We start from the raw sequence: 26,604 nt of genomic DNA, 5'->3' as shown, positions 1-26,604 counted from the left end.
CGAACAATCACCTGCTAAGCACACAAATAGAAACCAACAGTTATACCCCTTTCCTACCAAAATTAGCACATTGACACAGGTTTGTCAGACCCGGGAAGACCCGCTAATAAATGCCGATTGTCTCTTCTCCCTTTGCCAGGGGAGTATACTCCTTTTGGTCTCTTTTCTGCACATACGTGCAGGAAACAGGGTTAGTAAACATTAGTACGCACAAAGATCTTGGATCAGAAGAAGCTCTCAATTTCAATGCACGTCATAGCATCGTGCCGGAAGGGGGCGGAAATTAGCATGTCTACCCAGGTTTTGTGTTACCATTAATTAAGCAGAGGCGATGATTACCCGGGTCTACTGCAGGGTCATTTGACCTTGGTCTGATTTCCGATTGTAACCTTTCCCACTAAAGCCGCTTTCCCACTAGTCAAAAAACCCGCTAACACCCGGCTTTTTTGCTTAGTGGGAAAGGTTACAATCGGTTACCGGGTAATTATCGCCACGGCGCCGATCGGCATTGATGGGAACACAAAACCTGTGTCGACACACTAATCTCCGCCCCTTTTCCGGCGCGATGCTATGCTCTGTCGGTAACTTCTGCGAGTCCTCGTCATCTCAGCTACAAATTCCGCCCGTCTCCGTCCGAGCAGCTCTCAAACATCGTTCCAAATTTGTCGCCACCGAGTTTGATAAACAGACTGAATGAGTAATAGATACAATAACCAGTGTAACACCTTCACCGTTTACTGACCCTGTTTCGGGCACATTTGTGACGTCAGACGGTGACGCAGCAGAAAGAGACCGCAAGCAGTATACTCCACTGACAATGGGAAAAGAGACAATCGGCATCTATAAGCAGGTCTACCCTGAAAAACTTACTTACACTTAACGCTTATTTTGGTAGGAAAGGGGTATAAGCAAAAAAGCCAGGTGTTAGCAGGTATTTTGACCAGTGGGAAAGCAGCTTAAGGGTTTTTGTGATGTGAAATTTCTCACAGCTCCACACTGTCTCCTTTCTAATAAAAACAAAACAAAAATGAAACCCATAGAAAGTGCTCAGAAGAACATCTAACGCCAAATACAATTACTCTAATGCAGACCATTAAACGCGAGCCATTTTTTTCATAATTGAATCCATTAAAATATCTGTAGCAGAGGTTTGAATGGCTGGGAATGAACAATGAACAGCCAGACTATAAATCAGCCTGAACGCTGTCTCCTCTCTCTGAGACGCTTTACTGGCAGGCGGGCATTTTTGACTGACGTTTGTCATAAAAACTGGACTTTCCTGTAATTGTTGGGCTCATAATTCACTTACTGTGGATTGATTTTATGCACTCAGGACGCTTGTTTCCTGAGCCTGTTAGACCCCGAGTCCTGACTTTCAGGTTTTAGTGATTAGCCTGCCAGGAGAACAGTAATGCCTCTTGATTTTGCATTACAAAGACAAGTCAAATATTCAATGAAAACCTCTTTTTGGTTGTCTTACTTGAGCCAAACCTCAAACAAAATCACTCATGTGCAGTGACATTTTGCTGCTGTAGTTATGTCAGTCTAATAACAAGATGCTAAAGGGGTTAGCATGGTTCACGTAGCATCAGTAAGATCACCAGGGGTACAACGTTTTGTAACCTTTGCGACCGTAATGCAAGCTGTCTCTGACACTTCTTGACCTGTGACCAAACTACCAAACTATATTTCCGCCTCATGTGTCGGCTAAAATGACACGTCTTGTTCCTTCATTATTCTTCTTTTTCATTTCCTCTCGCCTGCCCCCTCGCCGGTCCATCTTTTTTTTTCCATCAACACACTGCCTGTGACACTGTCATGGCAACCAGCATTTGCAGTCCATGCTGCCAGCTGTAACATACTGTAACCTGAGCAGGCTGAAGCCCACGCCTTGTTAATGCTGTCACTCATTTCACACAAACACAACATGTTAAGTGTTGCAATGGAGAGTTACGGACACCTTTTTGGAGGGATCAAGTGGAGGAATGTGGATTGTATATTCAAGTCAAATAAGACGGAGCGTGACATTCAAGAAAGGGATTTTAAAGTGTTAAACAGTCACATGAAAATAAACTACGTCTTAAAGAGGAACATGGGTTTAAGCACAGGTCTTTAAAGAGCGGTAGTATATTGATGAAAGATAAATTTAAGAGAGCGTATAAATATGATGAGCATATAATGACCAAGTTTAAGGCTTAATTCACTGTGTGCAATTTCACCTGTACAAATTTACCAGGAAGAGAAGCGTGATCTACTTTCAGAATAAAAGCTTGAACAGTGACGTCTATTATAACTATCATTTAGAGACGGAGCAGATCACTTTCAAAATAAAAGCTGGGACAGTGTTGTCCATCGTAACTAAGATTTGGAGAGAGAGTACAGCAATTTCAAAATAAAAGCTGGGAACGTGACGTCTATCGTAACTATAATTTAGAGACAGAGCAGAGCCCTTTCAAAATTAAAGCTGGGACCGTGATGTTTATCGTAACTATGATATAGAGACAGAGCAGAGCACTTTCAAAATAAAAGCTGGCACAGTGACTTCTATCGTAACTATAATTTACAGATGGAGCAGAGCACTTTCAAAATAAAAGCTGGGACAGTAACGTCTATCATAGCTATCATTTAGAGACAGAGAAGAGCACTTTCAAAATAAAAGCTGGGACAGTGTTGTCTATCATGACTATCATTTAGAGACAGAGCAGAGCACTTTCAAAATAAAAGCTGGGACCGTGACGTCTATCATAACTATCATTTAGAGACAGAGCAGAGCATTTTCAAAATTAAAGCTGGGACCGTGATGTTTATCGTAACTATGATATAGAGACAGAGCAGAGCATTTTCAAAATAAAAGATTTACCTCCACAAACATTTTAATTGTAGGTTAAACTAAAAGGCATATAGACACATAATATGTTCATCACATGTTGTCCTAAATGGTTTCCACATGCTCCTTACAGACGAGTAAAATATTCCAAGGCTGACTATTTTCTTAGTGCAGGCTTTAACTTTGAAAAACCAAGAGACCCTGACATCCATGGGTCTATGAAGTTGCAGGTTGCTTGTCAAAAAAGGTTGGTAACCAACCTCTTGTGATCTTAAGTGCTCAGAAGATAAAACAGCTGAAGAAAAGTGAGAAAGCAGACTAAACGGGGGCATGCAGAAATGGGATTGCAAATCTGATCCTGCCCTCAGGAACCTGTGCCTGTGTGCTCTTTAAGGTTGACTTAGAGACTAAGCAGCACTTTCGCACTGCAGAGAGTGGATTTACATTTAAACACCTTAACTAAAGTCACAAGTCTGGGTCGTGACTGAAGCAAAAAGGTGAAAAGGTAAAAGGGGAATCTTCAAATGGAAGGGGAAGGACATGATGGGGCGAAAAGACACTGGAGCAGCAACCCCCTCCCTGCCTCTGCTGCCAGGGTGGATGGACAGACGGATGGGTGCCTCACCGTCATAAACTGATAGTACTGGTGCACAGAAATGAACAAGCACACACAAAAACATTATCAGCTTGATTCCTAAAGCATGTACTTTCTGATAGTTGTGTCGCCAAATTGAAATTTGTCACCCTGTCAGGATGCTACTTATGCTGATCTTGAGACAGTAAGCTCCCTCTGCTGTCAGCAACCATTATAAAGTTAAGAAGTAATATCTTTGTAGTGCAAATAGGAGACTGAGTGGTACCATTGCTGGAGACTCTGTGGTGAGCACAGCTGCACCAGAGTGCTGATGTATCTTCCTGCCAAACAGACAGGAAATGAGATACAGTGAAAGTGAAGCCACAGTGAAGGGAATAAGGGCCAAACAGAAGGCCTTAAGGTGCTTTTAGTATCATTGTACATTGGAATATTCAGGCAGCAAATGTAGAATGAATCAATCTAACTTTGGCGTACAGATAAGTTGGTTTGGATCCATCCATCCATTATATATACCACTTATCCTGTTTAGGGTCAGCTGGAGCCTATCCCAGCTGTCATTGGGCGAGAGGCGGGGTACACCCTGGACTGATCGCCAGTCAATCACAGGGCTGACACACAGAGACAGACAACCTTTCCCAGTCACACTCACACCTACGGCCAATTTTAGAGTCACCAATCAACCTAACGAGCATGTCTTTGGACTGTGGGAGGAAGTCGGAGCACCCGGAGGGAACCCACGCATGCACGGGGAGAACATGCAAACTCCACACAGAAACGCCCCCTACGTCCGAACAGGCTCGAACTAAGAACCTTTTAGTTGATTTTATTTACATACCTCCGTCCAGTGCCTCCACAGATAACCTCTCATGACTTTGAGAGTTGAAACAAGTTTCATTTTGGCACCATTTGTTTAAAGAAGTTTCTCCTACATTCTTTTCAGGATAAAAATAAACTTTTACTGCTGTTGAAAATGCAACACTTGACCTCTTGTGTGTGGTCGCCGCTAGGAGCAGAATAAGCGCTTCTGGCAAGCTTCACCTACTGCCAAGTGCGGAGTGTAAGTCAATAAAGTAGTGTCACTGGTGCTTTGACCTTTGCAGGAACGGTTGGTTAAGAAGCGCTGAGCTTTTATGTGTTGGACAAAGTTTGACTGTTGATGTTCTTAACAATAAACGAGGATTAAAGAAATAAATTTAGATGCTGCCAATGTTGCCTAGGCCTAAACATTGTTAGATAATCAGCTTTGCTTTTTTCCTTCCTGGTGCCACTGTTTCTTTCAAGTGTCAGCTTTTCTTTACTGCCAGGCAATTAACAATGTCAGCAAACAGCTTTACCTTTATCCACCATTTTTACATCTGAGGTAAGAAATACAAAAGGCTCCCTTAGGTAACTTTTGACTACTGAGAGCAGCAAGGCATTTTATTAAAGGAGCAGTTCGCCCCTGGAAAAAGCCACTGTCAGTCAAAGCTGGTGTTCTCTGTAATCAATAGAAGCAATAATATTTGGAATTGGCGCCATAGCTGTGGAGAAAGTTGTACAAACGGCTCGTGATTTCGGCCATTCTACATTCCTACAACACCAAGTGTGCATTGTGCCCCAGCCTCTGAAAGGAACGGCCCAGCGAGAGACGCTGGAGTGAAATACTACCATGTCGCTGGAGGGAATGTCTCAGAGCGGTACAGAATCTGAAACACGACGAGAATATACCGGTGGATTGTCTAAAAAATCTTCGGGTCTGCAGTCTACATTTCAAACCTGGCGATTTTGAACGAGACATGACATCAGCCGGGCATCCTAGTTTGAGGAAGTGTAGTTTAGTGAGCACTCTGGCCTACGCCAGATGACGCGTTTTACGTGGTCTGTTGGAGGTTTTCCAGGGCCCATTGGAGAAGCAGATAGCGTCCTCCAAAGGCACAGAGTAAAATTGCTTTTTTTCCTGCCATAATGGCATTAGCTCCCCATAATAGCATGATAGGACTGAGGTTGAAAATCGGCGAACTGGCCCTTTAACAATCGGATTTATAACCAAGTCAGGCTGTGGGTGCTTAAAAGAAGCCATATAGGAACGCCTGAGCTGAAATAAGACAAAGGGCACCACCTGTTTTTACACACTGAATTGTTAACTTGAAGGGTGAGTAATTAATGTAGTCAACTTCAACAAAGGAGGTGTGTGTGTGTTTCATGACCTACATCCCCTCTGTGCACTCGGTACTCCCCGCGTGTTACAGGGGACATTCGGCAGTTAGGTGTAAGGTCGAGTTATGATCACACACAGACAGTACGGAGCGAATCTAGACAGTCAGACGCTGGTGATGTCACAGGGAAGGTCAACGGGAGAAAGGAGAGCGGCAGATGGATCGAGGATGCTCTTCGATTGGCCTGTCAATCATTTAGTTGCCATGGTACCGACTGGAAGGGCAGGGCCTAAAACGGGCTAAAAATAGAGCAAGACGGGATAGGAAGAGGACAGAGGACAATTACGAGACAGCAGCCAGGGGTAGAGGTGTGTTCCTGAGTGTGTGTTCCTGAGTGTGTGCGTGTTCGTGTGTGTGTGTGTGTGTGTGTGTGTGTGTGTGTGTGTGCGTAATTTTCCCACAGTGGTTAGTGGTAATTAATGGTCTCTCTCCGGGATGGAAAACATCAATCCAAAATTAAATCTTGATGAAGTACCACAAATTGAAGAACCGGAGGGCAAACATAACGCACACACACACGCACACACATAATTTGTTGCTCTGTCTCTGTGAGGACAGAAAACATAATTTCCACTAAAATCCACCTCTGGAATTAACCCACTTTTATTAATGTGACCCAAAAAGGGGAAACACTTCATACATTTGGAGGCCTCCCTTGTTTTTTTAAAGCTCGCACAAAACAGGATATACACACATACATACATACACATACTTAGAGCACATCACCACAGCTCAGGGTCAAGTTCAGCGGCCTGACCCGAACCCGACTGATCCCGACAAGTTGCCCTGTGGCAGCTCTGGATCAGCCTGTTTTAGGGTGTTTTTGCGTGAAGCTTTCAGGTGTGGGGTTGATTTAAAAAAAATGCAACTTCTGCTCTCCGACTCTGCCAATCGTATGAGCTGATGTGTGTCATACAAGTGGATACACAATGCTCAACCACCTACAGGGGCTCTATTCTCTTCCAGAGCTCCTTCTCTTAAAAAGCTGCAAATAAAACCTGCGATTTTTCAAGTCTGCAGATGTGTTCTGGATTAAAACATTTTGGACGTCTCGTCTATTTTGAGTTAACAAGACACATTTATTTAGCCTTATTTATAATTTTAAGATGCTACACTATAGCTTCTTACTATAGCATATCAGAAATTAGATATTTTCTTTCTGCTCATGCACTTGTTGCTTTAATGCCATTTTCAATTCGTCTTAAAAGAAGACATAAAAATATAGCCTGTTTCAGGGTTGGGATCGTGTGTCATAAGCCCCTACCACCTCTGATCCTTGGACAATTTCCGGACGTTCCGGTCCTGGCTTTGTCCAGACTTGTCCTTTCACACGTCGACACAGCGGGAGATTGTCAGCGTCAGATGGGCTCTCACAACTCTAAATGCTGAAAGGGAGCCTGGGTACAGCGTGCAGGAGGAGTAGTCTTCTGTTATGGTGACTGTTTCAAGGTCATAACACTACAAGATATACACGGACATTTCTGCAGCACAAATGCAACATTAAAAAGTAAAGAGTGGTAGTAAACAGTATAAAGCAGTGCTGTCTTTTAGCTTCAACTAACAAAAAGCAAACCATGCACTCTTTACCCAAACTTTATCTCACCATCAATCGTATAATCTTCAGTTTTACACGTTGCAGTAAAGTAAATGACCTCCTCACACACACACACGCATTTAAGAGATTCCCCTCTAGGGTCTCAGGCTAACAGGGTTTTTCAAGGCCACTTTGCAGAGACTCTCGGAGTGATGATCTAATTACTGTCATTAGCAACATCTAATTGGAGCTTTAAAATTGAAAGATTAGCTCTGCCGCTAACTGTGCTAACCTATTTTAGGGTTTCAGAGAGTAAAGGAGAAAGGAAGTGAAAATGGGAGAGAGAGAATAACTTTGCCTCTGGTAATACCATTTGCCCCTTTAACCTCATAAATAAACACACAGAGGGAATTAGAGGCTGGGGGGATGCAGGGTATCTGCCCCCATAGAGCCTTCTCTACCCTCTCAGCCTTCACCCCTCTTCACTAATTAACAATTGTTTTAATCCTTCTTTAATTCTCAGACAATTGCACAATATGTGAGCGTGTTTGTGTGTGTGTGTTGCACGCCGAGGGTCCCTCACACCGTTCACCAGATTAGTGGAGCTACTCTCCGCCAAGCGTTCGCCCACAGCGACCAAAGGTAATTGCTTTTTAATTAAGCCCCCGGTGCTAATCCCAATGATATTTAGGAGGCACGGACTGGCACACGCACACACATACACACAGGAGGGGTGACAGGAAGTAAAAAGAGGGAGACATTCAACAGGACCCACCCGGCTGTAAAGTGGACAAATGGGTAATAGGCTTTTGTTGGTATTTCTCTCTCTGTCCACAGTGGGAGGCAAAGCAGGCGGTGAAAATGAAGTCGTTCATGTACTGAAGCAATAAATGAATTTTCTCCCCAGGACCAATCTGAGAGTATCTTTCAGACTGAAAATGAGCGCTTGGATCAATTCTGTACAGCGTGTGTGTATGTGAGAGATATTGTCTCTCCGGTGACCCTCTGAGAAGCCCTGCAGAACTCAAAGATGGAAAAGCAATTCTACACTTTTATCGACCTTTTCTCCTCCTCCTTTTCTTCCTCTGTCTGGCCTTCGTCTTTCCAACGCTTCACCCTCTTTCTTCCCATCTTTTCCAGCCACAATATCCCTCTCTTTTTTACTCCATCCTTCCATATATCTCCTTTCCTCACTACAGTTTTTGCTGTAAAATAAAATCACCCTTGGCAGCCATCTTCTCCTGTGTCATGACTTTTTTTTGAGTCACCCTGTCATGAAAGCCACACTCATCTCCCCCGGGGTGATGAGAGAAAAAAAGCCCCTCTTTTCAGACATTTGGGTGATAACTATGAAATACGCTGAACCAATGAACACCCGCACTCGCAGCGCTGTAGTAAATCTAATTTGATTCCTCTTCGTGTCAAGCGGCTCTGGATTTTTCCTTTGAAGTCTTCGGTCCGACGTGTGAAGGTAGCACTCAAGTGGAGTTAAAGCTTATGTCGGGCTGTCTTTCACAAACATTTCCATTGCTCACGCTGATCCTCTCCTGTCGACCCTGATCCCTCGCTCAACATTCTTGAATATCGCACGTTTGATGGAGCTGTCTTCTGGCTAATCTTTTAACCACGTCTTTGGAAAACCACATTTTGAGATTTAATGCGTCTTTCTGGTTTTACCAAAAGCTACTCGGCGCTGAAACTACATGTCAAAAGCAAGACCTCCTGAGGGCAAAGTTACGATTTTAAACTAATTCTGCTCAGCATCTTTGTGTGAAGTGATTCTGACTACCCATCATACGGATCAGAGTCTTTTTCCACGCTGTTTTAATCAGTTGTATTTGTCATTTGACTCGGCAGGCTGTGCCCTCACGCAGATTACAGACTATATATAGCACGATTTATCTTTAATCTCCTCGTGATATAACAGAGGAACACATTTTCTGTTGCTCTTTGTTTTTGCAGCATCACAGTAGTTACCTCTGAGGGCACGCTCTGTGCACTATCCTCCTTCTTTAACAAGCGCACACTACTATTTCCTTCATCACTGTACCTTCTCCTTGGTGTCATTTTCTCTGTTTTACTATATCCTCTCTTTGTGCTTGTTTGCTAACCCAGACTACCTTTAAGTGGTGCCCTCAGGTTCAACTCCTTTCTTTCCAGTGTTTTGTCCAATAAGGTTTTCAGATGACGCCCTAATTAAGGAAAATAAATGAGCTGTTAGACAATAGCTAGCTTAAGCATTCACGGGCCAGTTAACAATACTGTTCGATAGTGTAATACAGTAAAACAGGAAAGGTGTAAATTATAAGCCAACAGTAAAGTTAGCAACTGATATGCTTAAATGCTAACGCTTGTTAACTTTAACATTTCAATGGTTCAAATATATGGTGGCTGTTCGACAACAGCTAACGTTAGCGTACAGCCACTTCTTAGCTAACATTACCATTTGATAGTGATACATGATATGATAGGAAAGGCACAAATTCCTAGCTAACAGTTATGTTAGAGGTTTTTTTTTTACATAAATTATGCTTAGCTACTCCACAGGTATCACAGAGTGAAACATGAAGCTTTAAATTATCATAATACCCCCCCTTTAATGAGTGTGGCTCTCTCTTTCAAAGCACAAACATCTGTTACAGCGTGCAACACCCACCAAAACCAGGAAAAAAATATATTAGCTGTTATGATAGCTAGCATTAGCATTCAATACGTGTAAGCTAACGATACTGTTTGATAGCGTAATACAATAGAATAGAAAAGGTGTAACACTAACGTTTGTTAACGTAGCAGCATTTGACCAGTGGTTCAAATATATAGCCTGTACGACAACAGCTAGCATTAGCGTACAGCCACTTCTTAGCTAACATTACCATTTGATAGTGATAAATGTTTTGATAGGAAAGAGGTAAATTCCTAGCTAACAGTTATGTTAGCAATGATTAGCTATTGTCTAACAGTAATAGGTTTTCTAATATGTTGTTTTAACTTGAAATATGGCCTGATGTGACGGCATATTTTCCTCACAGCAAAATGAACATAGTTCTAACTGTAAACCACACAAACACGCACTCATCCTTGAGGTGAATTAAATATAACTTCTAAGACTCAGGTGCTAGCAATGGAAACTTGCTCTCCGAAGGATCAGACCCTTCATAATTAGATGTTGCCTGCCAGAAGAAGCACTTGATCAAATTTTTATCAGCATGTAATGATCTGCCTTGTAAGTGCGGCATTACAGCAGAATCAAGTGACGTGTAAAAGTTGAGGAGAAGATGGGCGGAAGGTTTTAGGAGGATGGGAAGAAAAAGAGGGAGCGTATTAATGATTGAAGAGCGGCATGCGAAGAGCAGATGACGGCATAAATAGGAAAAGGAGGATTTGAGCCAGAGCATATGCTAACGTAGTGGCGTACTGAGGGGTGGTATTAGGGGAAATTGGAACTGAAGGGAGTGATGATAGAAGGAGACAGGTACAGCAAGAGATGATAGTGTGGCTCTCTGTTTCTGAGCTAAAAAAAAAAACTTACTTAGCTCATAAGTTTCGTTTCGTTTTGCACGACTGTGCATGGCGTCTTCAAGGTTTGTTACTTGATCAAAGAAATGCTCGTCTCTACTGAAAAGGCAACATTCAGAAGCAGACTGACAGCAAAACAAAGACATTTGCAAGGATGTGAATAAGAGATTGGAGGAGTGATAAATCACAGAAAATGTGAACTGAAGAAGATCTTTTCGGCTCAGTGCACCACCAAAATAAAATACCAAAGCCCGGAGACGCAGCAGGAGCAGACGTTATCTTGCAGCAAATGAGCAACTTGTTTTTTAGGAATTAATTACCCCTAACAGAGGAGGAGAGGGAACAGTGAGGAGATGAAAAAAAAAAACTAAATGATTTCTGGGTAAAATCTGCAGAATAATAATCCGGCCGGTCTTCTTTTTTATCATTATTCTGGCCCAATATTGATTGAGTGTGTCTGAGGAAGGTTATACACTGTAATCTCTCCTCCAATCGTAAACAGGGATATTTGTAAGCACCACAGACGCTCATATCCACAAACAGAACACAAGACGGACTGTGAGGCAGCACCTTGTTTCTGTGTTTACCATACACACTAGCAGGTTTGGACAGTAGCCTTGTGCAAGCATTGTCCCTGTAGATTGATTGTCAGGACGAGAATAGAAGATGCAGCAAAGGAGAAAGGATTGCAAGCCTTATTTTTTTATTCCCTTCCCACTTTTGCCGCCCTCCTGGATCACACCCAGACTCAGGGTGGGTGACGGTGACGGGAGGGTGAGTGAAAGAGGGAAGGTCAGGGAGACTTGCTGGCAACAAAATCTCTGCCTCTCGCTGCCTCCAGGTCATTGTGACCCTTTTTCTCGATCAGTCAATGTTAGTCTTTATAAATCTGTCACTACTTGTAACAGTTTTTTCTGCTCCACAGGAAGCGATGTTCATTACATATAGGGGAGACAATAGAGGAGGGCAGAAATTGTGAGTTGAATGCATGACTATGGGGACAGTGTGAGCCTGCAGGACATCTTAATCTCTGTCTTGGCTCAATTTGGTGCGATCCGGTGCAGGAAGTCTGGGCCGGCCATTGATCATAGTGTCAGATGAGTGTGAGAGTTGTGGCCAAGTCTGCAAACAAACAAGTCCCCCAGTACAGCCGGGTAATGAACCCCGGTGCCTTTAGGGACCATCTGAAATGTATCTGTAGCATCAAGTATAATATCTACTGTACTGAGAGTTAGCTCCAATTGCTCGTCTTTACCGCTTACACGCTCGTAGATTTCTGGATGAAAGTACTAACTTTGACATTTTACTCTGTTTCAGTGGTTAAATGACTGCTTTTAAAGAGGGGCTATTATGCTGTTTCGCATTTTAAGACTTATATATAATTTTACAATGTTGGATGTTCAGACTAAACGTGGGTGAAGTTTCAATCCTGTAGGTAAAAGTATGTTGGAGTAATCGCCAGGCTTCTCAGCTCAGTCTGCAGGCTTCGGAGAGCTGGCCAATCAGAAGTAAGCGGGCTTGTTGGGGCGGGGTCTCTTAAAGGGACAGAGCTGACTGAGTCGTTTCAGGCAGAGGCTGTATGAGGGCCTGCACAGAGCACCAGAGTGAGTTTTTTAAACTGTAAATTATCCTAAGGTACTCCACAGGTATCACAGAGTGAAATATGAAGCTTGAAAATGAGCATAATACACCCCCCCCCTTTAATGAGTTTGGCTTTAAAGGCACACAAATTAATAACAGCACACAATTCCCACTTAAACCATAAGTTTATACAATAAAACAAGTTCATTAATGGATTTTTTATGCGATAAATGGAGACTTTGGTAACTTTGGAGAGAGCTAGAGAACTCTATTTCCACCATGCTTCCAGTCTTTATGCTAAGCTAGGCTAATTGCCTCCTGGATCTAGCCCTAAACCCAAGTCACAGACACAAGCATTGAAACATTTCCAGTAAATATCCAGCTTTACTTGCCAAAGGATGACATACATGAGTCCATGCTCTCTCAAATACAACTAATCAAATTAAAAAACAGTAAGATTGCAAATTAATGAATGAAAAACATTCGTTTTGTTAGAAAACAAAAGCCCCCCAAATACATTATTTCCATGAAGATATCGAACACATACAGAGAGCTGTGATTGTCACTGAGGCAATATTAATGCTTCCATAGTAACAACACCATACCGTTATATAAATACACATGTAATTCTCCACGGATGGCTTAGCATCTGTCTCCAGCGCTCCTCTCTCCTCCCTACAAACTGTTGTTTACCGTGACCGTCACATGTTGAGGGGCCGGCTGCTTACAGAGCTTTCCAGCACCCATAAAGTCCATCTGATGATGAAGCACACGAGCATCAGCAGGTTTAGCTCGCTGTTGGGACCTGCCTGAAAGCCTCTAATGGAAGTGCGAGCACGGAATGCATCGATATAGTGCACAAAAACACAAAGCCAACACGCACATGCATTACGGGCAGAATAAATGGGTTTACTGGATGTGGAAGTGGAGAGAGAGATAGAGGAGAGGCTGAAAGACTTTCTTTCCATTTATTATTGCATCTAGTAATATAAAATTTGGATGCCGTTTGTCAATCACACAGCGAGTTTCGATCACTTGCTGCAGTTACGGCAACTGAGAACAGAAGAACATCTTAACTCTGGGCTGTATCAGTGATTTAAGTGCTTCCTCCGAATCACCGCCTGTGCCAATAGGAAGTCCAGCCGCTGTGATTTACATATAATGCTGATTGGAAGCTGAATCCCGTCTTCATTTCCTTTTATTGTTCCTGCTCTCTCCTAATACCATCCTGATGAATTTAAATGATCTGCATCTATGAATCTGTTACCACATAATTTATCCGCCTGTGATTCATCACTCGGGCGAGCTGCGGAGTCAGTGAGCGTGCATGCATGAGTGATTAAGTGCATGAAAGTTTGAGTGTGTGCTTTAGATGCAAAGGAGAACAGAAGGCATTGTGGGCATGTTTGTCTAACGGGTCGAAGCATGCAGGGGGAAAAACAATGATTTGAGTGTGAGCCAGGTTACAGAGGAGGGGGTCCTGCCTGCACCTGAGGCTCTAAATGCTAATGCTAACACTTGCTAATAACCCAGAGGACCTCAGTGGAGCTGAAGGACGGGGAGGTCAGACAGCTGGGCTGCATGCCCGCCGCCTGAGTCACCCGTCCTGGGATAGAAGTGAGCCCCGAGCAAAGGTGGATGGAGCGTGGAGGCTACAGTGTTAGCCAGACAAACAACAGGGAAGACAAGGCATGACTCCACATTGTTTCTGCTTCAGGGCTGTTTCTAAAGTAGGTTTTGGCTGAACACACACACACACACACACACACTAGAACGCTCTCTCTTTCACACACACACAGTAGGAGCCAATGGCACAGTAATGAGAGTAGGAGGACACTCCTCAGGAGAGAGGTGGGCCCTTCAGCCAAATATCAGCTAGTGATTACACACACAGAGAGACAGAGCAGAGCAAAAGTGAGGAGATGAAATAAGCTCTCTGCATGCCTCAGTGTAAACCAACCAGGCATGCTACTCAGGAAGCCTTTTACCAGTAAACTCCTCATGTCACAAGCGTGCAAGCGCAGAAGAACACTAAAGAGCGAGGACGCGAGGAGAGAGGAAGGGGAGAGGAAGCAAACAGGACGATTCAGGACACGCCACAGTTACATTTAAGGGCATTTAGCAGGCAGGTTTCACAGGGACAAACGTGTGAGATGAAGACACTGCAGGACTGTACACATAAACAAAGCCTTAAGGGGACACTGTCGATGTTAAATTTCTCTTAATAGCCTGTAACCTCATTAAACATTATTGCTCCGAATCGGTTAAGCAGAGGAAGAAAACAATCTACGCACCAAATAATAGACGCGATTCTGAAAAAGCGTCGGAGTTTAATGGTTTCCGCTTCCAAATACTGCAAAGCTCAGGATTATACATCAACATAATGAGTGCCATTAAACAGAAACAAGCACACATACAGCACAAGTCTACCAGCCAAGCACGATTAGCAGAGAAGACACCACGAGGAGGTAGGTTTTTATGAACTTCCCATCATTCATAGCTCTATCCTGACACTGTTAAGACGTAGTGGGGACCAATATGAAGGAGGTCAATATGTTTTAGAAGATAAGGTTGGCTTCGCAGCTTAATTGGACTGCCAGGAATAAAATACAGCCGTCATGACAGGAAGAACGTAGATTTGGTTGAGCATTATTTATATTATTGATTTCTTTGCAGCTACAGGATGTACAGTATGTTCCCTGGGAAAATAATGAATATTAAATATAAAGCTCCCTCACTCACAGTAATTACAGTGGTTAGATTTAGTGCAAATCAATATAAATCTGCTTTAAGAAGAATAACCTGATTATTTAAGTACTTTTTATCCCGAATCAGATGCTATCCAGTCGGGCTGCTTCAGGACGAGCGCCGTCCTGCAGCAGGAAGAACGACCGGACCCCAGAGGTTGAGCCCCGAGCAAATCCATCATCGAGAAGTCACTGTTACAGTCCGGCAGCCAGTGAACGCACCCCGGGGAGGCAGGACAAGCCCGGCATTACTGATCCCCCCCCCCAAGGGAAGGCCAGACGATGCCGGAATGACTGATGCAACCCAGGGGAGGGTAATCGAGTGTGGTATGACGGATGTTTCCTTCCGTCAGGTTAGGATGCGATCCAGGAAGCTCTGGCTACTAAGGAGGAAGTGATTCAACTCCAGGGTTGGATTTGTTTAAGATGAAAGAGTTATTTCTGTGATACTGTACACATGCAGGGTTTGATTTCCCTTTTTTAGCCCAGCATTGTTTAAAAAAGCAGAAGCAGAAGCCTGGCAAACGCTAGATAAATAACCGAGAAAGGGCAGGTGGATTATTAACGCCCAACGCTCTGTTTATCACTCAAGTCTCACTCTTCTTGTGCCGTCACTCTATTTCCTTTTTGCATTTCTACTTAAGAGCCACAGAGGTAGTCAAAACCTGTCGAACAGAGTAAAAATACTCCACATGTGATCAAGCTTTGGCATGAAAACGCTTAAAAAAGATTGACAAAGAACCAAACGCACGCAGCAGAGTAAAGAGCGGAGCACTTTGGAAAGAAGGGTTTACGGATTAAGAGTGGATTAAGTCCAACCGCATGTTTGTCGAGGCATGATTGATGCTGGCAAGCAGTCAGAAACTAGTCTGATGCATTAGTCGCTCGCTCTGTCAGATCTCCACAGCTGGTTCCCGCTGCCCTCGGAGGGAGAGCGGGTCAATGCCGTGCAAGTGAGGGGGGGGAGGAATGAAGATCAGTAATGATCAACAATGGCACCAAATGACAGCAAGTCCACCAGCAAGTAATGATTGTTTCCTGTGAGGTGGGATCGATAGGGCTGACAAAGAGATGTAACAGGGCACAGAGTGATGCAACTGACCTTTTTTTTTTTTTTCATTTAATGTTAAAAAACTTTTGTCTTTTAATTTAGTGTGGCATGTCACGTGTTCGTGATTTCAGCACTCTTTTATAAGCCATGTTCAGCCTCAGATGAACGCAAGTCCCCTTTTCACTAAGACAGTACACGCTGTCAGAAAGCCTCTCATTAACATAAACAGCAGAAATACAGTATGCATGCTGCCTCAAATACAACACAGAACATCCTCTTCTCTGCTTTGCGCCCAGGTCTCACTTCAAAATGATCAGACTAAAACGCAAAGCGTGCAAACACATTTGTTCTGCAGACAAAAAGGTGCCAAAAGTCAAAAAGTCATGGAGGTATATATTTAAAGCGCCATACTGTGGAGGTGACAGAGTCTCTAAAAAACAACATCAGCTGGAACAGAGTGTCTTGACAACCAAATGACTCATGAATAAAAGAGCAGAAATAGAGGAGAAACAATCGATGAGGCGGAGATAGACTTCTTAGTGAGGAACTTGGCTGAATAAACACACAAGGGGGCAGGAAAAACTTTGTCGCCTCATGCGCAAACACAAAAGCCTTTAACGACAGTGAAAAGGAGCTCAAAAACAAACCGGAAAGCTTCAACAAGAGTCCAAAAACATGCAAGTTTTGCGCAAAGCATAAAAAAACTGAACAAAAGTAGAAGTTTGAAACATTTAAATCCAAATTCACTCAAAGAAAAAGAAGGAAAAAGCAAAACAGAAACTCTCCGTCCTCCAGCCCGCTCTCTCTCTCTCTCCTCTCCGGGAATCCACGTACCTTGCAGAGTTTCTGGTAGCGCGGCGAGGAGATGGCCATCCTCTGGAGCCTGTGTAGGAAGACCACCACTTTCTGGAGGGAGGTCCGGACCATGGCCATCATCTTAAGACTGCTACAAGTCTGCAGCAGCCTGCTCCTGGTCCGCATGCTAGCACTGCCCTACCCCGCTCATATTGTTCTCCCTCTCCCTCTCTCCCTCTCCCTCTCTCCCCTAGCCAGCCGACCAGACCCCAGCCAAGCTGACGTGATGAGCGCACACACACACATGCACACACGCAGAGAGAGAAAAAACACAACCACACACACACACACACACACACACACACACTCGGGAGCGTACTTAGCTCAGCATGCCCCCATGTTTCGTCACAAACACACACACGCTACAGACAGTGAGCAGCGTCAGTTATCCCTCCCTCCCTCTCTCTCTCTCTCTCTTTACAAACACTCTCGCACAGCTCTCAGCATGCAAACACACAAACACACACACTGATACAATGTTGCAGCCGAGCAGGACAAGATGAGACACTCACTTTCTCCTCCACGCGGACATTCACACGCGCACCCCGACCGCAGAAGAAGGAGAGAATCAAACAAATCACTTGTGACGGCACCCTGCAGAGTCAGAGGAGGTTGACGAAGAGAAAAGGAAATGAAGAAGAAGAAGAAGGAAGAAGGAAATAATCAGGGAAAGATGAGTGGAAAGTGTCGGCAAGAAGGACAAGAGAGAAGAGAGGTAGGCACGAGTTGCACAGGACGAGAAGAGGAGAAGCTGGTCGTACGCGGTTCACTTTTTACTGCCGGTGATCCGGAGCGAGACAGAGAGAGAGAGGGAGAGAGGGAGAGAAAGAGAGAGAGAGAAGGGATGGATTGGAGGAGGAGAGAGAGAGAGAGAAAGAAAAGAAGGACAGAGGCAGATCAAAAGAAGCAGTGTAAGGAGACGACAAACACTGCCTCCGCCGCGAAGGGAGAATGACATTACGCGAGGCGACAAACAGATCAATGAGCGAGAGACAGGCAGAGAGAGGAGGCAAAAGAGAGAGAGAGAGTAATGGTGAGAGACAGGGACTGAGGGAGAGCTCGGTGCTCAAATGAGATGCACACACACTATAGAGTTACGAAAAGGGAGGAGTTATTTCAAGACCGGGGTTCCTGGAAGTAAATGCCCCATTTATTTTCTGACTTTGCATTGTTGTTGACTGACAGCTGGAGCACTTCCACGGCGTGGATGGACATTAAACATGTTGATTCATGAGTAAAAAGATGACTTATTGTAATAATAATTAATACGTGTTTCTTTTATGAAGTCAAGTGAGCACAACTTAAGTAATAATTCCCCCCGAAGAAAGCAAGTCTTTGAAAGATGAGCCATGAAACTGTTACTGTGTCCGAGGTCCACAAACACACCTGCAATTAGCGCTTATCACCATAGGTGGCGCCAAAGAGAACAAAACAGAGTAAATTAGTGAACTTTCAGATTATGTTTAGCTGAATTCTCTACAACAAAGCGTTTCTAATACAAAGCACTGACCAAAATTAGATGTGATCTCTCATCCATATCAATGGCAGCTGAGGGTCATAGTTAATGTAGTGTTTAATGCATAGACTGTGCCTCCATGACGTCACCCCTTTGTTTGCGGACAATGGATTTGCATACAGTTTAGCATTTTGGCCAGTTTTTGGAACAAGAAGTGACTATATTTGGATGACAGGTCGGGGATGCATTGACATGCCTCTATAGTGGTTGCCTGGTTGCCAGGTTGGAGACTTGTCAATCACAGGAGGCCACGCCCTAAAGCCTAACCGGATTTATTGTCTGTTTTACGCTAAGTGGAAACATTATTTAGAAAATAAACATCAGTCCGTCTTAAAATAGACTTAAAACATTTAAAACATGCAACTATAAACTGATAAGGAAAATGTTTACTGAGGTAATGAATCAGCTAAAACTGTTGGTCATTTCCTGCTACACTTACTTAAAGCTACTGTGAGGAACTTCTGTGGACAAAGCCGTACCTCTTATTTCTGCTGATTTTGTCCTGTACATGCGTAAGTCGTGTTTTTTAACGAAAAATCTCATCCTGCTTTCTTTTACAGTCATATGTATCACTCACTTTAAATTTTGCCCTGGAAAATGTAAACAAAAGCAGCGTTCAGTTAACCGTTTTGTCTGACACCTACCCCCCCCACCGGCTGTTTCAGGCCTTAAAAATAACTTCATAGAAATAATCAATAATGTCGCTGATGGTCTGGTGTGCTTTTGTAGCTCATATAAAGTAATAAGAGTTAATTTCAGTCTGTTTCACAACCAGCGAAAAACTCCTCACAGGAGCTTTAAAAAGTGGACTTCTTTTAGCAACCAGTGGAGTTGCCCCCTGCAGGCTGTTTAAGGCACTTCAGCATCGGCTTCACTTATAAAACCACTTCAAATGTAATAGAAAATATCAAAAAATATGACAAATTTTGAGCAGTTTGTTAGTTGTACCGTTTATGTGGTCCAAATGCAGCTTTTAAAAGATTTACTGAGAGGAGAAGAGATGCCCTTACTGGAAACAGCAGATAAAATACAACGAAGTGGGAGGAAAAGTGGAGCAGGGGGGAGAGAAGGTGGGATGGAAAAGGTCAGGAGAAGATAAAAGGCTTTCTAAGCATCTTTTATCGACGCAGAACAACGCTTAAATCTTTAGAGAATTAATCGCACAAGTACCTGAGAAATGATGACATTAGGAGAGCAGGCGGGAGAATAAAAAGAGGGTCACATAAAAGAGCCGGGTGCACAATCAGCAGAGATTATCATAAAGCAGCTGCTCAGCTCCTGCAGCACTACTGACCACACAGTGTTACACACAGGTGGATATTTTAAGCCTATTCCAGCTCAGTGTGACTCTCTCTGTTGACTTTTATTTGAAGTGCTCCTGAAAAATACTCTCTTACACCCAACTGCAAGACAAGAGGAATTTATTTGAAGTGAGGATGAAAACCTCTGTATCGCCCAAGAGCAGCACGCTTCACACCGACGGTTCCCCCGTAAATATGAGTCATACCAATAAAACCAGCACAAACTGAGACTCGCAGATACTCGTAACACTACAGGATGCATTACAACACTCGCCGTCTTTGCCTTGTCTTTATTTTTACAGATAAAGACGGACTCCAGAGAGGAGGAATGAACACAAATAATTTCCTTTAAACCAACATGCAGCTTTACCTTCACAGCCAGCTAAGAGTAATCAACATTTACCAACAGGCTCATGCACAGATACACACACACACACACAGTCCCAGTGAGAGGGGCTCATGATGAGCTTATTGAAGAGCTCTGTTTAGACAAGGTTTAACTGGCTACAGCGTCTGTTTCAGTCATTCGGCACAGTATCGGCTCTGCTTCACAGGAAATCACAAGAGTGTGTTGTCAGCTCAGTCTTAATGGAACTGACGGTACAGAGCCTCAGCTAAGAGGTTAGAGGGTGTAGGTATGTCTTCTCTGCCAGCATTGTTATAGCCAAAACACACACACACACACACACAACCAGGCACATATACATTTCTGATGTGCACAGCTAAACATGCACAAGATGAGCTGAGTAAAAGAAGTCCAGCTGGGTGACACCTTCTGCGTGATTCTGCTTGCTACACCTTCAACATCTGTCAAAGTGTGGTGTAGTAGATATACCATATACCAGCTCTGTAATATTAAGGCAATATGGCATGATATACCACAAGAAGATTACCTATGCAATAATATTCACATTAAGGTAACGACCCCTTTAATGTCTCTGTTGTGTTCGATTGCAAACCTTAACTTAATCAGTAGCACAGAGTCCATTACATTTCCAGTAAATATCCCGTACCAAAATATGTGGATAATATAATATACAATTACATAAAGCATAATGGAAGATTTAAACTATACTGCCCAACTGTAATCCTGGTGCCTGTATGGTAAGCATAAAGAGACAGAAGATTAGATTAGCCTAGCCTAGCATAAAGAGTGGATAGCACTGGGAAACAGCTAGCTTTGCTCTCTCCACAGTTCAGAAATACACCGGCAGACAACTCTAAAGCTCCCTAGTTCACATGTTGTATGTTTAATGTCTTTAATGTATGTTTGTTCAACCTACGCACAAACTAGAATTTTTACAAACATCAGTTTGTGGTTTTACAGACGGTTCGGTGCTGTAACTGTTTTTAGCTAGCTCCTGCTGCTTCTTTACGCTATGCTACACTTATCACCTCTGTGCTTTGTTACAGACATGAATGGTGTCAAGCTTCTCATCTTTAGTGAAACAGGTGTTTATTTATCACCTTTAGTTGGAAAAAAATAAATTTGAATGTTGGACAGATTCAGGCTAGCTGTTTTATCCTTCTGCAGTCTTAATGCCAAGCTAAGCTAAGCTAATCCCCTCCTGACTGTTGCTTTTTATTCAACACACAGACACAAGAGAGGTATCAGTTCCACCTCACTCTCACCAAGTAAGGGAGTAATTATAATTCCCAAAATGTTTGAACTGTTCAACTGACAGTTTACTTTTAACCAAAGCCGGGCCCTCCTGCGGTCCAGTCTATCATGAGTGCATCATGTGTCAGCCTCATTTGACTTTTGTTCATAATCCATTCAGCCTCTGCATTTTCAGGAAATTTCATTAATGTGCCCCATTTGTATTTGTCACAGCGCCTCACCACTCAACAACTGCGGGCTTAATATGAAAACAGCAGTGGGATGACAGTGGCCTGTGGCCAAAAATTGTGATTAAAGTAACTCGACAACAACAGTGGCAGAGAATTCATTGTGAGTTAATAATAGAGCCGGGGAGTCGACTCTCTATGTCATCACGCGTCCTCTGTGGCTAAAAGTCTGTTTCATTATCCCCATCTAGGCCTGGGTGCCATCCATCAGTCTTAGCTCTTACTGACACGCAGAGATGGTAATGAGCTAAAAAAGACCAATGATCAATGCAGAGAGATCCACAGATGTTGCACCAGGTAATAGCCCCTGACTGATACCTGTATAAACTCTGCTACTTTACTTAATACTCACACGACCTTTGAGATGACTTTGACAGACTTTTTGGAAATAAAAACCAATAGCACAAAAAATGTGTCCTTTGAAATTCTGAAAGGGCTTACAATGATGGATTTTGTTCGATACAACAAATATGGATTACCGTAATGGGCAGATAAAGTATAATAATATCCATTTCTCTGCAGCTACCTAAATTGTATTAAACCAGACCTCAACAATGAGCTCCAAAGGTCTCTCTGCGTCACGTCCACACCAAGAAAATGCATTCTGGGAAATCTTTTTAGCACCCGTGCAGTGAATCTGTGTCATTTTTCTCTATAACCTTGGCCTGCTGTTAATAATTGGACACAAATGGGACTGATAGCACTCTGGCGTTCAAGACAATGATACAAACTGTGTTATTATGAGAGGCCTTGGGTTCTGAAAAATGTAAGACATTGCAGCATTTACTCAGGGACGAGGTGAGCGACAGGATACACACGCTGCTTACGTCAAATCATTGATCATTTCTGACAAAAAGGAGGTTGTGTAAATGAAAGGCCAGGAGTGTGTAGTCGGAATGAGACCGACAGGGTTACAATGGTTATAAAAAAAGATGATGTGTGTCAACAGATCCCTGAGGGAAAGTCTGGGTAAATGACAAGCTAGTGAGGGGGAGCAAATACACACACGCACGCTGAATTTCTAAGCAGCACAGGACAAGAGGATCAATGAGTCGAACTTGATGCACACAAGCAGTCACCTGCCCTCTGTGCGCCCTCCCATTCACACACCTAAAACCAGCAGCTTACACATGGATGCCCTCACACACACACACACTCATGCCTGCCTCAGCTCTATTGGTGAAGGATGCGTTAATGAAAGATGACACTGAGATAATAGGCTAGCACCTGTGAATAGATTACCACACACACACTTACACACACAGTATCTGTGTCTGATTCCAGCCCTACCTCCAGTTGTCTCCTCAGCTCCTTCGCGTGGGGGGAGTCCTGCGATAGGTCTTCCCTCTGGGAGGCGTCGGCCAGCACGTTGACGGTCGTCTCGGCGTCCTGGAGCCATTTGAGGAAGGACTCGAGCTCCCTGAGGGACATCTGCAGACCCTTCAGGTCATTGTCCAGCTGGGCGTGACGGTCACCCGGCCTGCGGATCAATAAAGATGAGTCAAATGTGTGACTATGCTTAAAAAAAGACACCGGTTATTAAATATAGGAAGCAATTTAGCCCCTTAAACGTAATAGGGAAACAGGTGTTTTTGTGCACCTATTGTTGATGCTGTTCCAGGCAGCAATATGCGTATCCGCGACCTCTTTGATCCTCCGCGTGTCGTCCGTAGAATACTCCTGCAGAAGATGATTGGACAGCTCGTTGAAGGCCGCAACTGCGGCCTGGCCTCGGCCCAGGTCTTGGAGGAACGCCTATAAAACGATCAGCACACAGGCATTAGGATCATGGTGACACTGAGAGTGTGACAGATGCGACTCAGCCTCGGTGTCACCGTGAAGGGCGCTGCTGGCACTACTTTTTTAAGGGGGTTATTTATTTGCATGCACTGTTTTCTGTGTATTATTGCGACTTTTATCTGCTTTAGTAAGACAAATTGCTCGGCAAGAATATTAATGACCTATTATCTAACGTTAATGCAATTAAATTAATCTTCAGGCGGTGAAAACACAAAGAAATTAGTTATAATACGGCTAAGCTGCCTGACATTGTTATTGTAACCTCTGCTTAATCAAGGAGGTTACATAAGACCCAAGTGGTATTCATAAGGCCAGATTACTACTTTAAATTAAGCTTTAACAAAGAAGTCATCCATATTTGACCCCCAGGCTCGTGTTTTTCTAACAAAAAAAGGTACACTGCATTATTTCAGATGGACGATTACTCATCATTACAAGACCACACAAAGCAGGAGCAGATATGTATGTGTGCCTAACATGCTGGATTCTGTTAAACTCAGTTGCCCTCTAGTGTTTGCTTCCTGTAATGAGTCACACACAATATCATAAGGCAGGATTTGTTTCCACAAACTCTGGGGCGAGTCATCATTTCAAATTAAAATGATGGATGATGTAGGTGTGCGAATGTTATTAAGGGTTCAAAGTGAGACTACAGAGAGGTGATTTATTCATTCCCACCTTGTAGAGACTGACACAGCTGCATAAAGGACCTCTAATACTTTATAAAGTTTAGCTTGGTCTAAGACTCTCTATTCTAAGTCCCTCGAGTACATTTTTAGTCTGCCGTAATGACAAGAATACACAATCACAGTAAATGACCTCGGGAAGGACGTGCATGAGACAGCCAGAGGACATGGGAGATGAAGTTTAGCGGTGAAACTTTCCCCTCACCTTGTTGTCAGCAAGCTGTTTAGTCAGGGGATCTCTGGACTGCTGGAGAAGGTTGTGGAATCGTCCTTCGTTGTGCCCAATGAGAGCGTGCACCTCCTTCCTCTGCTCCTCCCACTGGTTGCTGTGGCCAATCATGTTGTCCAGCTGCTGGAGCCGTGCCTCGACACCGTGCTGGGTGCTGTCCCACTGGTTGCGTACCCTCTCCACTGGTGACAGAGACAGATGTGTGTTCAATAGAAAGACAAAGTGAAGCCCATAAAACAAATGTAGTTAAGGTAGGTAAAAATAATAGGTGTAAAACCAAATTAAGAACTTAAAAAATAAGTCTATATTTTTTAACCTACCCAGCGGGCATTTTTCAGTTGAAAAGACGTTTCAAACTGGTTTGAAAGTTTTTTCACCGACTATTTCAAGACGTTGATTAAATGTTTTGACCAGATTTCACCTGCTTCTGTCACAAGATTCATCACACATTCACACACATATTGAAAAATTTTAAGGTCGTATAGCGGCTAAAATGATTGAATAAGTGAGCGGTGCATCACAGTCACCAACGACGTCAGGTCTTAATAAACTACGTCAGCATCCAGGGGTTGTTCTGCCTTCGTAGTCAGAGCTGCACAGCCTCAGTACCTGGGCATGCTCAGTCTTCTTTTTTTCTTCTGTGGGGAATGTTTCAAACTGCTCCCTTTATGATATCTTCTTATTAAAGATCTTCATTTAAATTAATGTCCATTAAGTCACTATCGCCGGATGAGGTAACACAACGGTGATTGAGCCTATGGCCCACTGATGAAAGCCTTTACATTTGCAGTATTACAGACTGGGTGTCTGTGGCGACTTTCGCGGAAAAAAATGGCGCCCAGTTAGTGACACGTTTTCCATCAGCCAGCAGTGGTTGGTCTGCCAGAGAGGGTAGGCGGAGCTAAGCGGCTGCTTTTCTGGTCTCTGCAAGTGTTGCGAGTAAACAGTAATCTAGTATGGCTGAACAAACAAAGAAAAGATGGATGACTAAGTGTACTCCCGCAATTACAGTTTATCGCCACAGGTGTCGCCAAAGAGAACAAAACTGAGATCTTCGAGATGATCACCTTAACACAGCTTCCTTTACGATGTCTCTGAACCTTCTTGTTGACATCACACAGCCCATAAAGCGCCGTGTTTATAATTTTTGTACGAAAAATAAAATGCGTTGAAATTACGTCTTTGGAACTGCTGAAAAAATGATTTTGGAGAATTGCTGCTACAATCATCACTTTCATCACCCTTTCATAGCTAAATTGAACAAATGATCAAAATTATAAAACGGAAATATGTTTCAGACACACAATGTCCTAACTGTATTTTAGCTGGTTGAAATCAGGCCTTAGACTTTCAGACCTGAAATCCCAGTTGGTGCTCACTAGGTGTTCAGACTTTTTCTAGTGTGATCATTCTGCTTTATACATACGTTTCTCTGTTATAGATGTGCGGACATCCAGATTGGAGGTCTTGTTTTTGATGTTCTGTGCCAGGGTGAAAATGTCCTCTAGCTGGGGGTGACGCTGTTCCAAGTCACTCTTTGTCACCTGCATGGATGAGACACACACACACACACAGGTAGTCAGACAAAGTATCGTACCAAAGATCCGCCTCCAAAATAATTGGCCTCCCCACCCCCTACCTCTCAGACCTCAACAGCAAAGCCATCACACATAGAGCACATGTCATTGACCCCCGATGCCCCCTCAATTCATCCTTCACACTGCTTCCATCAGATGGCAGATACAGGCCTGTAAAAGGGCACGCTATGGCAGGAGTTTTGTTCCCTCCGCCACAGCATCATTAGACAAAACCACCCGGTAACTGACGGGAGGGAACGTGTTATGTGTCATGTCGTTGTGTTATGTTCCTTTTGTATGTGGTATCCATGTAATCTATGCGTCTGAGAGGCACTGTACATTAGCAATCCAAGCTCACTGAAATCATGCACTATTTCATTAAAGAAACAATTTTCACACAAACATATGAAGAATATTTCTCACTCTTTCCTCTGCGCCCCCCACTCCTCACCTGAAGACGTCCCATAGTGGTCCTGATCTCCTCCGTGTCCCCCACGGTGACAATATTCGACTTCAGCATCTGCGTGATGAGGAGCAGCCAGTCCGCCAGCTCGGTGGCCGTCTCGTTGAGGTCGGTGGGCGCCACCAGGTCCGGCGTGTGCGGCGTTTGGTGGTGGGGGTCCTCGCTCACCAGGCTGGCCATCTGCACGGCTGAGGGGACCGCAGACACTGGAGCGGCGGTGAAAGAAGAGCAGGGAACTCAGGGGAAGTAACGTTGACATATTGAGACTTCGTTAGAAGGAAAT

At 43.7% G+C, this 26,604-nt stretch overlaps 1 protein-coding gene across 3 annotated transcripts in view; it reads right to left on the bottom strand.

Annotated features, from left to right (window-relative positions):
- The window catches only part of utrn (utrophin), a 221,842-nt gene that overhangs the window by 125,461 nt on the left and 69,777 nt on the right, over positions 1-26,604 (bottom strand). Inside the window, exons 51-55 of one of the 3 annotated variants that reach the window (XM_069657396.1) lie at positions 26,310-26,527; positions 25,708-25,825; positions 24,258-24,463; positions 23,167-23,321; positions 22,857-23,046 (exon numbers count right to left, since the gene is read on the bottom strand). In XM_069657396.1, coding sequence (XP_069513497.1) covers positions 22,857-23,046; positions 23,167-23,321; positions 24,258-24,463; positions 25,708-25,825; positions 26,310-26,527 — 887 coding nt within the window. Of the gene's footprint in view, positions 1-16,880; positions 17,996-22,856; positions 23,047-23,166; positions 23,322-24,257; positions 24,464-25,707; positions 25,826-26,309; positions 26,528-26,604 lie in introns of those variants that run through there. The other 2 variants (XM_069657394.1, XM_069657392.1) reach the window with 2 other exon arrangements.

The sequence above is a fragment of the Semicossyphus pulcher genome, unplaced genomic scaffold (genome assembly GCF_022749685.1).
Source record: "Semicossyphus pulcher isolate SPU_LCO1_2020_fin unplaced genomic scaffold, fSemPul1.0.p SCAF_11, whole genome shotgun sequence".
NCBI classification, from domain to species: domain Eukaryota; kingdom Metazoa; phylum Chordata; class Actinopteri; order Labriformes; family Labridae; genus Semicossyphus; species Semicossyphus pulcher.
This window is presented reverse-complemented; position numbering and strand designations above follow the sequence as displayed.